General features: G+C 39.6%; 2 protein-coding genes across 2 annotated transcripts; one reads left to right on the top strand and one right to left on the bottom strand.

Moving 5' to 3' along the window:
- Positions 1-2096: 2096 nt before the first annotated feature.
- LOC115010833 (uncharacterized) lies at positions 2097-5741 on the bottom strand. Its single transcript, XM_029435663.1, has 2 exons — positions 5080-5741; positions 2097-3936 (listed from the first exon to the last, which is right to left on the bottom strand). The coding sequence occupies exons 1-2, from the start codon at positions 5582-5584 to the stop codon at positions 3647-3649; spliced, it is 795 nt and encodes a 264-aa protein (XP_029291523.1). The 5' UTR covers positions 5585-5741; the 3' UTR covers positions 2097-3646.
- Positions 5742-6503: 762 nt separating this feature from the next.
- On the top strand, positions 6504-16211 carry dalrd3 (DALR anticodon binding domain containing 3). The gene is made up of 13 exons (XM_029435664.1): positions 6504-7134; positions 8310-8626; positions 8882-9252; positions 9773-9831; positions 9935-10036; positions 10121-10185; positions 10475-10533; positions 11890-11972; positions 12446-12572; positions 13566-13624; positions 13767-13883; positions 13975-14043; positions 14403-16211. The coding sequence occupies exons 1-13, from the start codon at positions 6901-6903 to the stop codon at positions 14520-14522; spliced, it is 1782 nt and encodes a 593-aa protein (XP_029291524.1). The 5' UTR covers positions 6504-6900; the 3' UTR covers positions 14523-16211.
- The last annotated feature ends 283 nt before the right edge of the window (positions 16212-16494 follow it).

The raw sequence follows: 16494 nt of genomic DNA, 5'->3' as shown, positions 1-16494 counted from the left end.
ATTTAGGTCGACTTAGAGTGTATTTGAAATAAAGAAACATAAGAGGATAGTAGTAGCCGTGTCTCTCTAGCAGGGAGAGGGGAAGGAGTGGATAAAGGAAGGAAAGGAGGAGTTTTGTCTGATCAGGAGAAGTGAAAGTGAAATGAATCTCTCCAGTATTTAAAGAGGAAGTTTAGACTGAGCTGTTGGCAGACAGGACAACAGATGAAGACACTGCTGCTCGGAGAGCTTGGTGAGCTGGAGAACTTTTAAATACTATTCTACAAACTGTATAATCATGTGAATAATGTATTTGTACTGGTGTCTTTTTGTACTTTCACTTTGCTTTCACTCTATTGGCTTTAAGTTCAAACTAAGTCCTCGTTTCCTCTCCTGCTTTGACTTGTTAAACTTTGTCCTCACATTCTTCTCATAAATCTTGTTTTACTGCTTATATAACCGCCTGTTTCATCTCTCCTCTCATTGTCGGAAAGAGTCTTCAGGGGCTCTTATCAAGGGCTGAAGTAAAGGTGACAAAGGGAAAGTTTGTCTAAGTCCTCTCTCTGTTTCACCAACTGTCACTTTTCTGTCAAGGTTTAGTTCTCAGTTTGAGGCTTTTTGAAGCCTTTAAACATATAAGAAATAAATGCAGCTTTAAATCAGGTTCCTAAAGCTATTTTTAGCCCCACAGGAAAAGTCCTACATGTAAATGTCTTCCTTGGTTTTTTCTTCTTCAGCTCTCTTGAGCTCTCGTGTCCCTTCTTGCTGGCAGACACTCAACAGATAATACACAACAGGTTTTTCAAGATGGTGCACCATTACACAGCTACACAAAGCTACTTGGAAGTTGTAAGTTTGATGCTGTCAGTGATTAACTTTCCCTGCTCAAATATTTAACCTACAGTCTGGGAGTGTCTGAATTTTAAATCTTGTTTTTTTTAATTAAATCTTTCTCAAATTTTCAAGAGCAACTTATTAAGCTTCAATTTCCCACATTAAACAGAGCGGTGTCAAACTTCATGATAGACTTTTAAAAAAGGGCTAAAAATCTGCCACCACTTTAAGGTTATCTGTATTAGTTGCTTGGATACAAATGTTTTAAAAATGGTCAGACGAGCAAACACAAGAAAATCTATTTACAGTATTTATGGTTTACTTAAATACAGAACTCTCGGCTAAAGGCCGATTAGTTTTAGTGTCTAATTTGCTTGCATTTGTACCGCACATATACCAAATCAAAATGGATTATAGTTAAAAAAAAATAAACTTGTGCTTGTATTAAACAAAGTGAGAAACCATTTGATCATATGATTATTATATTTAGTCACAAGAGCAACTTCTGTGATTCTATACAGAAAGGGCTTTAATATTTTTTATTTAAGTTAAATCATAATTACCTTCTCGTAGCGATCATAATGAGGCAGCTGCTGGGTGTTCACAAGGGGCTTTGCTTTTTCAAAAACTAAATCTCCTTACAGTGATTTTCTGGTTTTACTCAACTCAAGAGGGACTTGTTAAACACTAAATTACAGCCGAGAGGAGATTTTCTAACGTTTGTCTTGTTTTATGTTAAGTTGAGTTGTGTTTTGTACATGGGCAGTATACAAGGTGGCATGCTGTCCTGTACCAATCAAACATGAGACAAACATTATACAGATCATCTGTAAACCAAACATAATGTAATTAACTGACTTCTTTCTTTCTGTTGCATACTGCTCGTCTTATTTACTTTGAAACTCTGCGACTTACATAACTGATTATAAAACAGTTTCAAATTCTTTCAGGACTTGCAGTTCAAACTGGAAATGTTGGTCTGACTCGGGTGAATTCACCTTTATCCCCTGTCAATAAGTTATTTCTTTTGCTGCGTTACCCTGAGCAGACCTGAGCCTGGACCTGAAGCTCGTTTTGGTGCGTGGGATGGTAACGGAACCCATAATGCAGCTGTGATTCTGAGACCCAGCTGGTTATGGGCTCAGTTTCCATCCCACGATGCACAGGACGTCCTGAGCAGACGGGCGGACGTGTATCGCTTCTCCGTCAACAGCTCGAGCATCACAAATCAGTTAGCATCAGATTACTCTGCATTACTTAAATCAGCTTGTTTGACATTCACATTATTTCAGTTGAACTTTATTGTTCTTTCAAAAAGGAAAAAACAAACAAAACAATTAATGTAAAACACTGGTAACGGTATACAAACTAATTACAAATACAAGTTTATTTTATACTCTCCCCATTCTGATGCAGATGGTCCCATTCAAGGTGCAATTATAGTTGTTTCTCTCAAACAAATAAGGAAAGTGAAACTAACACCAGTATGGCTTCTGCTAAACGCTGCGTTTCCATTTTGAGCAGGATATATAAGAGTGTAATGACTCTGTAATGACTCACTTTAGTTGGCCGGTGTTTTTCCTCAATGACACGTTTTCTCCCGGATTGCTGACAACAGTAAACGCAACCGGGAATTTCGTGTCAGCCAAGAATAACACCTAGAACCGCGACTCGAGCGCTTACTGCAAATCATTTTACAGTCTCAGTTTGTAAAATGTATTACTCTGGTTTCCTCTCCCTGTGGGGAGCAGCGCTGAAACATGATATCCACTTCAATGTTCGACACAGCAACACTTTCTCTAAATGCCAAATTCCAACAATGTTATCTGAGGCGTTTGGTTCACGGTCCACATAAACATGCTCAGGGACACTCATCTTGCTTTGCCCAGGTGCCACTTATGAAAAATGACATGTTGCAAGGGGCCAGTTAATAACATACAGGGCTTAAAGATCCTCAGCGGTCTGTACATTTATATAAACAAGCTCTATTAGTCTATTTTTAATGTTGTTTTTTTAAAGCACTCTGGCACCTTATTTACATTAAAGATACAACAGAAATGGCGTGCGGGCCACCCGGCATCACATCGCCGTTAGTTGACCATCACTGGTCTAGCTGGACAATTTAAATAGGCTTCATCATTTGGAGTTTATAGTTATAAATATTTTATAACCGTTTGAATAAAACCTGCAGTGTGAACTCAGCCTTCAGTTGAAACGTGCTGTCTGGATGGATGTACCTCACCGGAGCATGTTTATGTGGACCGTGAACCAAACGCCTCAGATAACAGTTTCCGGTAACATTGTTGGAATTGTACATAAACACAATGCCATGTTGTCATGGCAAAATTACATTTGCATTATAATATGCATTTAACAAGGGTTAGGGTAATATTATAAATACAATTATATTATTTGAAGTGAAATGCTGCTGCTACAGCTCATTATTATTATTATTATTATTATTATTATTATTATTATTATGATGCAGCTTCATTGATCTTTTGTGTTTTCAGCACAAGTCACTTTACAATTGTGTTGTTCAAGGGTCAACTCAAAATCTAAAAACAGTACATGTTGTGTTTGTATACTCACTATGAGTGAGTCAGAGCAGAGCATGACGGCCTGTAGTGTGAACATGTCTATAACCTGGATTTGTATTAGATACAAGTGAGCAGAGTCTCGGTTAAATGAGAGACTATCGCAGTTATTTTTCAGAACACTGTTGAAAATACAGTGAAATAAAAGGAATGTGGGCTTCGGCACAAGTCAGCTGGTGTTCCCTTCACCTGAACAACCGTCATACGTCTTCGTCACTCACACGGGAAGTGTCAAGTCAGTGACCCGAAGGTGCAGAAGGTGAAGGGAACTTCGACAGTATCCTGTCCACGAGTTCAAGGTGCCTCTCGTGGTTTTCTCGGCTGATCCTTTCATGCATGTTCACCAGCTGACTCATTAGATTGTTCTGCATTTCCTGCTCATGCTCCATCAGCCTCTGTAGCCGGGCGTCCTCCTGCGCCTGCATGGCAGCGTCCATCTCCCTGAGCTGGCTGACTGTCGCCGACACCAACGTAGAGACTTGCTCCATCACCGTTGTTTTCCTTTTCTTCGATGGAATTGCGTAGGCTAGAAAACAAAAGAAGTCAGTCAGCAACAGGACAGATGTATAGTTTTACTGAGAGTTTGAATGAAGTGCGTTTTACAACGAGGTAAAAATGACTGCTGTCCGACTGGCGTTTGTAAAGCTTATAAATTGTAGGTTTTGTACGTTAATAAATTATAATGTCCAAATAATTGACCCTGTTGATTTAATTTATTATCGATTCACTTCCACTTGCTTCACATTACAATGGAAAAGGGTCAACAATGAGCGTGTCCGACTGAGTGTCCATCACTGATGAAGCTGGAGCCGATACATACCGTGACTATGAGGGTGTTTGTATCCATTAAACATTGTAGTCATATCTTCCTTTCAAATCCAATCCAACAGCAATAACAAAGCCTTCACCCTTGTAATGTGTATTTGAATCTATATTAGAAGAATTTCTGCAAAACAAACATCATAACGATACAAAACCTAAGACTTTTTGAAGGTTAGAAGTACGTTTTCACATGACTTTGAGAACGCTTTGTGACAAATGCCCACAGCGCTATTTCAGATGGTTTTAAATCTTAAATATGAGGGATATTTGTCCGACTCTGAGTGAGAAGACTTAACACAAGGGCGGTTTTGTATAATTTGGTGTGTACTGACATGTCTGTTTTTGCCATATTTTAATCAAAGCACACAGTGTGTTTTCAGCAGAAGCATGAACATGACCACAGTTAGTTTGGGAAGGTGTCCCTGTAGCTGCTGAGCCCCTCAGTAGGGTTTGATATGATGGCTGGTTTGACCTTTAATCTAGTTGTAAATTGGTAAAAACATGCGGGTTAAATCTTTCTGACAAATCTCTTATGAAACCATTAATCCTCACTCCGTTTTTTACACGTTTGTATTTTATTTAGTTTTCTGTGTTTGTGCAATGCCGTTTGTGGTTATTATTAAAATGTCTATTTTATGTTTTTATTAATTTACTTATATCGTCTTATTATTTATGTCTGCCTTTTTATTTGAGTATTACAGTGTTTTTATTTAATCTCATTGTACAGCTCTTTGGTCAACGTTTTAAATGTGCTATAGATAAATATGACTTGGTGTTTTGCCCTCAGGACCCTGCAGGTCATCTCATCTTTCCTGATCACAGTAATAACAGAAACACATATGCTTACTGGTGTTGATGGGCTGCAGCTGTTCTGACGGGCTGTACTGCTCCTCCTCGTCCTCTGCCTCCACTGTTCCCAGGTGCTTGTTGAGCTCCCTGTCGTCAACTTCATCCCAAAGCCCGACTACAACCTCACGATGCTCCTCGCTGATGCTGTGCGGCGGAGGAGGTGGAGGTGTGGGACTCCTCTGACGTTTTACCGGGCTCCCCGTGGGGTCCGGCTCGGGGGTATTCCCGAAAACCCGGTGACACTGCTCATAAAACGGCCAGTCGACGCGGTCGCTCCCGCAGCGGGTCTTCTGCTGGTAGTACTTAGAGTACTGCTTCCTCAGTGCCTTCAGTTTGCTGATCACTTGCATGTGAGTCCTGTACACCCCCCGCTCCGCCAGCAGTTTGGTCATCCTGCTGTACACCACAGAGTCCTTCACCGTGCCCGTGATCTGGGCCCGGATCCCCTCCGACCCCCGGATGGTCAACAGCTCTTTGATTTCGTTCTCCTGCCAGTTGTGCATCTTCTCTTCAGCTGAAGAGTCTCAACTTATTGCAAACACCTCCCTTGTATATTTGCGCCCTTTACGTCACATCAGCGCCGGAAGAAGACGTTTTTTAGAAGAAATCTTTATTGATAAAACATTAAAATATACAAACATTGCAGTACTCAACATAATGGTACAGAGAAACAATGTTATGAATAAAATGTATAAATGAAAAAAAAAAAAAAAATAGAATAGAAATGGGATAAATAACCTTCCATTATATATAAAAGAAATAAATATACGTTCTTCATTTAATATAATAATAATAATAATAATAATAATAATAATAATAATAACAACTTTATTATAGAAACGCAAAAAAGGTCCATAGCATACTAAATAAAAAACAGATATATACAAAAATACAATTAAACAAAAATAGTTAATACATAGCAATACATATGCAACTTCATAACAAAAAGACATGCACACTACATCACCAGTGGCTCCACAGTCTAAAGAGTTCACCTTACAGTGCTTATAAGTTTAAGAGCCTTAATATATCTTTAAATGCTAATTTAAAAAGAAATGTGAAATGTGGGGTATTTTGCTTTTGCATTTAAAATGTAACCTATATAATCAATAAATTCAGAATGAATTCAATGTTTTAGTTGTCATGTTCAATATGCATAATGACATTATTACACTCTACTTTAATATTATGATTAGTTTTACATACTATATAATCCTTCAAGTACTGAGTGCTGTCTGAATGTTAACATCACCAACAATTGGCAGTACACGATCAAAGTCAATGCAGACGATAGACAGGTCAGTAAATAATATTTAAGTGGCCTGTAGATATTAAAGAAAAAGCTCATTGTAAGTAATTAAAGTGAACATAAACATTTATTCAAGAAAAAAAAAACCTTCAATTAGGTGACAGAAAATAATGAATAAACATATTACAGACAAGTAGCCTAAACGTCCACATATTTTTGACCATACGGTGCAGCTGAGATTGCAGTTCCTCTGCCACACGCTGGATGGCGCTATTATGCATATTCCACTGGTCCAACACGAAAATTCACCTCGTAAGAAACACGAATGCACTTCACTAGTTCCGCAAAGAAAAAAAAACAGCTAATGCAGTCCTGCTTTACAGGCAATATCTGACATCGATCAGTGATCACCCGTAGGGCTGGAAACTGGCATGTGTTCGGCAGTGTTGAAGCTTAACGTAGCCTGCATCAGCAGCGACCAGTGAGACAGCGTCTGAACAGAAGATATGCGCAGGGTGTGAATGTGCCGATAGCCTGGTAGCAACCTCACCGGTTTGTGTTGTGGTGGTGATGGAGAACATCGAGGAGTCTGCGCCCCTCCGGATCACCCCTACCGTCCGGGCGCTGAGCTCCGCACTACGGGGTAAGCGTGAAAATGTCCCCGATTCCAGCCGGGAAAACGGCGACAGGTTGTTCCCTGAACCGGAGAAGCTTTGGTTCAAGGAGAGCAGCGCTAAAAACCTGCGGAACAGGGACTTCTTGTCGCCGACCACGATGCTCAACACGCTGTATGCGGACGGACAGGTTGGTTTGACTGATACCTGTTGAGTTGCCAGTAACGGTATTTTTAACGGGTTTATTGCTCATTTCGCCTTATCGTTTTCTTTTATCGCTAGATGCACCGAACAAGCCATTTAAAAACCCCCCCGCATACATAGCACTCTCATGAAACGTTAGCAATAGCGATGATGTCAAACATAGCTGGTTACAACTTGTTACACTTTGACATTGTATTCTTCCACTCAGCAGTATAGTTCCCGTCATGTTTGCTGTGGTGTGAGTGATTTTGTTTAGCGCAGTAATATTTAAATGGACGGAAGGTGTTTTTAACGGTTTGGAACGTGACTCGGCCAATAGGAACTGGGGACCGGAACTACCTGCTTTATAACACTCAGCTGAGTCCAACTGACTGATCAACAATACTGAAAGCTTGAATCCTTAAAATCCCCAAATGATATGTTTGCGTGATACTGAGACAGATGAATTGATCAGTGGCCCCATCATCATCGACCAGACATTAACAGCCTGCGGCAGTAATTATTAACCCATGAGTTGCAGATGCAATATGGGTCAAACACGCATAGAGCTGCAAGCCAGAGATGCAAAACTAACTGTGCTGCAACTGAAACACACAGAGGCCTCTTCCATAGCTGGTTCATGCTAGTCTGTCATAAAAAAATATGACATCAGTAAGATTATGTGCGAGTGTAAATAATAATAAAAGAATGGATCGTTGAACCCACACCTTTGGCACGTTGTACCTGTGGGCGTGTTCATGCATCATTGTGCAATAGTATGGGTATTTGAAGCAAATATCAACATCTGAGGGTTTTTCCACTAACAGTTATGTGCATTTTTGTAAGATTATAAGCACAAATGCATGTGCACAAGTTATTCAGACATATCTTAAGGTAAGATATTAAATGGCATACTAGTACAATGTCAACTCGTATCAATTGCTGTATCAGACCACCTCTTGTACTTGGCATACATACATATGTACACGCAATCCTCTTTTTCATATATATATATATATATATAGCTACTGCTCTTATTACGTTGACCCTGTGGTGTGTGAACCTACATATGACTGATGAAGTAAAACTTAAACTTATTTGTAATTACCTGTCTTTTTACTTCCTCACATAAACTTTGTTAATGCATGCATAAGTCTCTAATACCTGCATTTACCCGCCCAGATCCCACCAGCAGTGATGTCCAGGGTCCTGTCCCTCCGTGGCAGTGGGGTTCTCCCTGTGGCTGGTGGGGAGGTAATGGGTGAGGGCTTGAGGGTGAGGGTGGACCGGGCCGCAGCATTCAGAGCTGTCCTGGCAGACGCAGCTACAGAGTACCTGAAGCCCTCAAGTCAGAGGCAAGGCTGTGTGGTGCTCAACTGCCCTGCGCTGCACTCTAAACCCAACACACCCACTCCTGATACACTGACTCTGGGCCAGCTGAGGACTGTTCTGTTGGCTGACCACATGGGGGCGCTGTTGAAGAAGACAGGGGTGAGTCAGTGGGTTAATTCCACATTTCTAAATAGTTAAATTAATCTCATCCTAAACAAATTCCTCTGTGCTCTATTGTGTACCTCCTTTATGACAATGAGTCTAGTGCTAGCACTTTAATTTGCTATTAAATATATGACATATTAAAGACTGTTCAGGTAATTGAAAAAGGTAATTAGCAGATCAATTGCTTATGAAAATAATTAATTGCAGCCATAGATTAAAACTGCTGTGATCAGAACCAATGTCCGTACCTGTCTCAGATATGCAGTGTCCTATTGCCCCACACTTCCCGAAGACAGCGACATCATCACCTTTCTCCAAGCTCTGGGCATTGATTGGCCGACAGCTCCAGCCAACTGGACCAATGAGGAGCGTGAGGAGAAGATTCAGGAGGCGCTGGAGAACTCTCCATATAAAGAGAGAGAAACCGAGAGAGGCAGGAGGACCAGCGGAGGGGGAGGAGGAGGAGGAGGAGGAGGAGGAGGAGGAGGAGGAGGAGGAGGAGGAGGAGGAGGAGGAGGGAGGAAGGCGGAGGAAGGGGAGAACGAGGAAGCGCTCAGGGTCAACCTGAAACGAGTGTTCCAGGAGGAGGGGTTGCTGGGATACGACCCCAGCCTTGGCACCTGTACAGGTGAGACCACAAGGAGATTTTGGTTTCCACCAAATGAGATGCAACATATTTAATTAGAGGTGCTCATATGCAGTTCTTTTTTTACTATATACTCAAAGATGCCCTGGGGAGTCTCCTGGTTTACATTCAGTGTTACTCACCTAAAGTCACTGTTTGTATACTTGAGCTCTAACACATCCATCAGTGGAACAGTGTCAAACGATTGGCTGGGGACACTTTTATCCGGTCATCTGCGTGGGTCCTTGTGCCTCGTGTGTGTGACCCATAAAAACATTTAATTGCTCCATAGCACTGCTAGAGGTCAAAACTCCACAGTGAACTTTTACAGACAAATAATGAAAGTCACCCAACTCTGCAAGAAAGGCAATAAGTGTAGTTCCCAAAATGCTGAACTATTCCTTTAATACATTAGCAGTGCTGCATTTGTCACCACACCTTTTTAAGAGAAAAGATGAGTAGGATAGAAGATAGTTAGTACTGTGTGTTTACTGATAAGAAATTGTTGGTGTATCTATTTCAGTGCACAGAGACAGTGTTTCCCACCTGGCGCAACTGGACCGAGCCACTGCCGACTGCACAGTAAGACACACGCAACTGTGCAGTGTTCAGTATACACATTTCCTTTGTTCTCATTAAAAAGGACAAAGCATTAATTCATATGTCCTTGCTGCCTCTTCTATAGGTAGCCATGGCAACAGCGTTACATGTGACTTCCTGTCAAGATGAGTTCCGCCAGCAGCAGATAGCGGTGCTGTGGAGAGCCAGTGGAGCGACACACACACAGGTATCCACAGACACACACAGAGACACACACTCGTGTATTGCATTGTGTTCCTATTTTTACCAGCTCCACTCTCTGTGTCTGCAGAGACATCTGGTGTGTGGGCCGGTGAAGACTCCTGGTTCTCACCTCACTGCTGCACAGTATCTGCAGTAAGACACATCCCCTTCGTGGTCTCTTCTCTTTTCTAAATATTTTACTTACTTGCTTACTTGAGGTTCTCTATCTTCCCTTTGTCTCCATTAATCTGTCTCTTCTCTTCTCCGCCTCCACTCGCCCCGTCTAGCTCTCCAACTGACAGATGTTTATTATCACTAAACACTCTCACTAAGCTCTTTTATGCTCTGTGAAATTGCAGTTGTAATTAAACTAAATTAGATGGACACTAGTGGGCGTTGCTGGTGCTTTTCGTCATCTCTATTGTTTCTTTCTCTCCTCCAGGCTGAGAAGAGGTCAGATGAAGGAGGCCTCAGAGATGAAGTATGGAGATCAAGTAGAAGGTGTGTGTATTTGTGTACATACTCATTGTAATGGGCCTCATGCAACAACATTCTCCTCTTCATGTTCTGTTAAGAGATTGTATGTATTGTATGTGTATATATGTATTCATCAAGACGTGCTGTGAAGAAGTGAGGATGAGCTCCTCACAGTGACCCTATATAATAATAATAATAATAATAATAATAATAATAATAATGATAATACTAATAATAATAAGCTTTATTTGTATAGCACCTTTCATACAAGAATTGCAGCAAAAACATAACAATTAGTACAAGGACAGAATAAGAGCATTTACAGTACAATAATCACAGTGATGATGTGAATGAGTCTGAAGTACTATATATATATATATATATATATATATATATACATAGTATTATAAAAATAGCCGAATTAAAATAGTATAAAATAGCAGATAAAATAGCAGCCTTTACTATATTCAAACCCCAATAAGCTCCCAAAAGGCTAGCTGTACTGTAGAAACACATTTAATAGGTTACTCCTCCGTCAGACATAAGTTTAACATAGGTTACGAATAGGTTATCCACTCGTTATCAATAAGTTGGCTGTAGGGTTCACCGTCAGCCGACGTAAACGTAACGTACCTCTAACGTAGTCACGTACGTATTCACGTATGTGTAACGTTTGCATAACTTATGAAGCACACATTAGGTACGTCCTAAAATTTTGAACACGCTCAAAACATTTTCACAGACTCGGCGTTCAACAACGCACACCAGCGTAACACAGCGAGCTCTTAACGAATACTACTTATACCTTACCTTATATCTACGTACACCAGCATGTTGCCGATATTTTGTATACGCCATATTTTGGTATACGTTATGCATTCGTTGGGTATTCGTCTGATACATTTTGTATAAGTAAGTGATGCGCTATCAATAGGTTAGACATGCGTATCTGTATATGTTCATTTTTCCGATCCGATGAAAAGTTGGACGTAATTTGGACAAATTGTGAGCTATTTTTCGTATACGTTTCTGCCATACGGATATGTGTGACAGAGCCTTTATGTTGTACAATTTGTGGAATATGAAACATTTTTCTCTTCCTAACAGGGCTCTCGACCACAAGTAACATTTTCTCTTACTTAAGAGAAAAGCAAAAATAAGAAAACGTTGGTGAATCCAAGAAATCCAAGGGTACTAACAAAATAAAAACTAATTGTGCATACAAACAAAAGAAGACAAATGTCTTCTTATATTGCTTCTTGCATGAGGCCCGTTGTTAATCACATGCTCCTCACTTATCTGACTGATACTAATCAGCATTACTAAACGGAGACAGTGAATTAACCTTGAGTGAAATCCCGCCTCTTTGTCCTCTTGTAGGTCAGACGTGGGATGACATCATCAGGGTCATGACCTCTGCCACTGTCAGATTTGAGCTGCTGTCAACGGTCCACACCAGTCCTGTGAGTCATCTCGGAAACTTTATCTGCCACTTTTGAAACATATGCGCTAAATGAAGGAATTACATTGAAATAATTTCATGTGAAAAATGTTGTCATTCAATGTTCGAATACATTTACACAAAAACATGATATGCATGCTAAATTCCAGCTCTGTCACAGGACCTCACATTCGCTAAATTATTCTGTCTTTTTATTGGAGGTTACTGGTTAGAATTCACTGAACTTTGACGGTCAATGAAAACAAATAAGGTTCTACAGCTGTTGCTTTTATAGCAGTGTTGTCCGCCTAAGTGGCGGTTGGCCTCTCGGTTTTATCCGCCCCTGCCAACAGCGAGTGCTAATTTCAGACCCTGCATGCAGGTGTTGATGCGCTACGGCCATATTGATTAACTAAGAACGACTGTGTTTGACTTGACAAACTTTTTCTGTGTTGCAATTAGTTGAGTCAGAATGATTGACAGCTGTCTGTTCAGGTGACACTGGACGTCCAGAGGGAAGGGGGCGTGTCCACCAAAGGGCCGAGAGGAGGCGTGTTTGTGATGTATAACTGCGCCAGACTGCACACTCTGTTCGACAGCTACGAGAGAGGAGTGGAGAAGGGTGAGAGCTGTGCTCTGCAGGAGATTCTTGTTTCATTTCTCTGGTCAACAACATGACAAACAACCGATAACTCTCAGCGCTGTGGCCCGGCAGTATTCCCGTAACCTCAGAATGGAAGACAAAGACAAACTTAATAAATGAAAATCCATATTCCAATTTTAAAAAAGCAGGCACAGCAAATATGAAAGTCCAGTAAAAGTTCAGCTGGAGTGTGATGATATGTTACAGCCTGATGTAATTGCTCTCATGTTAAAGTGTCCTGTTAAACACATATTTAAGAAATCAATACAGAAATTCTAATGTGATGAACTGGTACTATATAATCACTGTAAACAAATACGACCATGACACATTTCCTGTCTCTTTAGTCCTGTTGGTAAACTGTTAAATGGTCAGCAGTGGTCTTAGTCATATGCAAGTTAAAATGTTACACAAGTGATCATTAATGTACTTTACTCATCATACAGGTCTGTGAGGTAGAAATGGAGATGAAATCTTATATTTTATTTGAGTACAGAAAGTAGTGTATGTACATGTACACTTGTCACATAACAAGTAGTTGTGCAACACGGATAGTGAGTACAATGTTGAGTATTTATGTTTGTATTGCTTCATATTTCTACCCAAATACATTTCAGAGGCAAATTATAAACTTTTTAATCTACACTACGCTACATTTGATAAATTAAGTTACTAGTTATATTGCCGATTTGTATTAATAATACAAAGTTTAATCAACAAATATATTATGATGTATCTAACAGATAAAATATATAAAGTCAGGGCCGACAGAAGTTTCACCTGTGCGGTCGAGAGGCAGCTAAATAAATATTCTCAACTGTTTATTTTATTTGGTTGTTGGAGTATTTAATTATATGTTTTAGAAATTATACTTTATTATATTTGTTTTATGTTTTATTTAATTTACACAACTGGTTGTTTTGGGATTGCATCATATTGTATTGTTCATATAGTTTTTCTGTTGATCTGCAGGTCTTTACCCAGAAATCCCTGACGGCTCCCAGCTAGACTTCTCTGCTCTGAAAGAAGAGGTGCCACGTTTATTATATTCGGTTCTGTCACTTTTTATTTTCCTTTCTTTCCATTAAAAAAAAAAGTTAAACCGTCCACCACACAAAAGTCCTCACAGCAATCTTTCAGTGTTAATCCTCTTGTGTGTGTTTTGACTGACAGGGCGAGTGGCTTCTCCTGTTCAATTACCTCATTCCATTCTCCGAGCTGCTGGACCAATCAGGACAAGCGTTAGACTGTGAAGGGGGAGGGGCCAGAGTCAATATTAAGACTGAACAGGTCAGGGGGTTAACGCAATACTGATCAAAGATGTGTATTAAAACCAAACCTCGCTGTTAATGTTTATCTAACTCGTGTTTGTGTTCCTCAGATCTGTAAATTTCTCGTGTCTCTCAGTAAAGACTTCAGCTCGTACTACAACAGAGTCCATGTGCTGGGGGTAAGGATGTATTCACTGTACATATTTATACACGCTCGTAAATAAAGCAAGTCTTGTGTTTGTACAGTATAAATGTATTTATTCACTTGAAAGGAATTATGCGCACAGGAGACGGTAACTCCTTCAGAGTCTTTGTTTTTGTGGATGAATGTCTTTAAATATATATTTATTTAAGTGTGTTGTCTGAATCTTGTTGTATCGAGATTAGTGATTTAATAACCCATTGACTTTTTATCATCGACAGAATGTGATTACTGTCAAAAACCCACTAGTACATTTACAAACCTCCCTTTTATTTCACCTTTTTTCTCTTTCTTTAACTCCCCCACACATTTCTTTTCTCTTGTCTTTCTTTCCAGGAGCCGTTGCCTCATCTCTTCAACCAGATGTTTTGTCGTCTGCATCTGTTGAGAGCGTTGAGAGAGCTCTACCACAGCGCCCTGGACACCCTTAACCTTCCCCCCATCAGGCAACTATAGCCTTGACATAATTTACTCATCCTGGGATCTCTGTTGGCGCTGCCTCCCCACCCACCTCACACAAACACACACATTGGCATATGTTTTGCCATTGTAGCTTCATCACGTACACACTTCCTTTCGCAGTGAAAATGTATTCAACTAAGACACACTCCCTACAGCACAGTCTGTGGCCAGTACAGTCGATCATGAGGTTGTTTTACATGTCCACTGTCAGATTACTGTAGCTGGACATACTGGTAAAATATCATAAATCAAGTGATGTGATGTCAGTTAAATCTCAACTCTGGACATTGAGTTGAGTTTGATCCGGGCAGATTGGTTTTCCTGAGCTGTTTGTATGTTAAAGTACTCTCATGTGTTTCTTACTGAGCGTTAGAGGAGAAGATTGATACCACTCTGATGTCTGTACAGTAAATATGAAGCTACAGCCGGTTAGCTTAGCATAAAGACTGTACGCAGGGGAAACAGCCGGTCTCTGTCCAAAGTTAACAATGTCCTGTCTGGTCATTTATATAAAAACAGAAGTGTAAAAACATTTGGTGTTGGACTATTTTGTGACTGGGATCAGTTGCCAGGAAGGTAGCAGGAAGTTAATGGTCCCAGTCGAGAAATAGTCCGACACACAACCCTCCTTAAAACAATGAATTGTTGTTTTATACTTTGGTTTTTGTACGTATTGAACAAGAATATTAAACAACAACGAGAATCCAAATATTGTCATAGTGCTATTGACTTTCAGCTGCTCATATTTACTGTACATGTATGAAAGTTGTCTCATTAGTTGATCAATCTCATCCGCAAAACTCTCTGTAAGAAAGCAAATAAGCATATTTCCCAAAATGTGAAACTCTTCCTTAAGTTTGGCCAAACTACAGTGTTTCAATTTGCAAAGGTGGGATGCTTTTTCAGTTGAAGCCCTACTTTGTCATTTTCAATTCTGCTCTTATGATGCGACCAAACAGGACACGTATAAGACCTTTGACCAAACAACCCACACAACTGAACCACACAACACACTTTACTCTGGTTTTGGTGCAAAAAGTATAGCAGTTGTCCTGAAAAATTAAAAATGTAACGTAAAATGTCCGAACTGATATTGTAATAACATTTTTACTTATGATTTAACACCTTTTTATATTATTGGGAAGATTTTAGTTTAATGCATCTTTGCCTGAGAACAACATAAAACGTGCCATCATGAAATCAGTAATGTGTTCAGCAGGCTAACATGACAATAACAGTATTATACATTTTGTATACTTGCACATTTTCTATTACATTATCTGTTCAAATTATTACATCCTCAGTTTTGGAGAAAAAAAAGGCCCAACTGTAAGATTTTACATTATTGGTATAAATGTTACAATATCAGTCAGAACATTTTATTACATTATTGGGTTTTATTACACTTCTGATAAGATTAAGTGCAAATGATTACATTTTCAGGAAATGATTACATTATTGGGTGCTACACAGTCCATCTAAACTGTAATACGACTCATAAACTTTCTAAATTGTTTGTTACATTTTTTATCACAGTAGCCCCCCCCCCCCCCCCCACATGAGTGTGTTAGTCACTGCCTGAAAAGTTTTTTTTTGCTTTTAATAAGCCTTGTGTTACCCACCTTGTATTTATCAATGCCACACAAATATTTATTGTCATTTAAAAAAAAAGAGTACAGACTATATATTCTGCATATGAGTCTTAATTGCTGTGTTTATATGATTATTCAGAGCCCTCCTATCACCGTTATCCTGCTTGACAAATCACAAATGTTTAGTATCAAATAACATGTGCCAGATATAACAGGAGCTCATAAGTTATTGACAAAAACAGTACATTTGCAGCATTTAGGGCATCGTGCCATAACCTTAGGAAATGCATGAAATGGCATGAAAATAATATATATGAAGAGTTTTATGCCAAAAATGTTATTTATAAATTTTGTTAATGACCTAAAAGTGATCC

Source organism: Cottoperca gobio, chromosome 7, assembly GCF_900634415.1.
Source record: "Cottoperca gobio chromosome 7, fCotGob3.1, whole genome shotgun sequence".
Classification (NCBI taxonomy): Eukaryota; Metazoa; Chordata; class Actinopteri; order Perciformes; family Bovichtidae; genus Cottoperca; species Cottoperca gobio.
The sequence above is the reverse complement of the archived record's forward strand: the minus strand, read 5'-3'. Positions and strand labels throughout refer to the sequence as shown.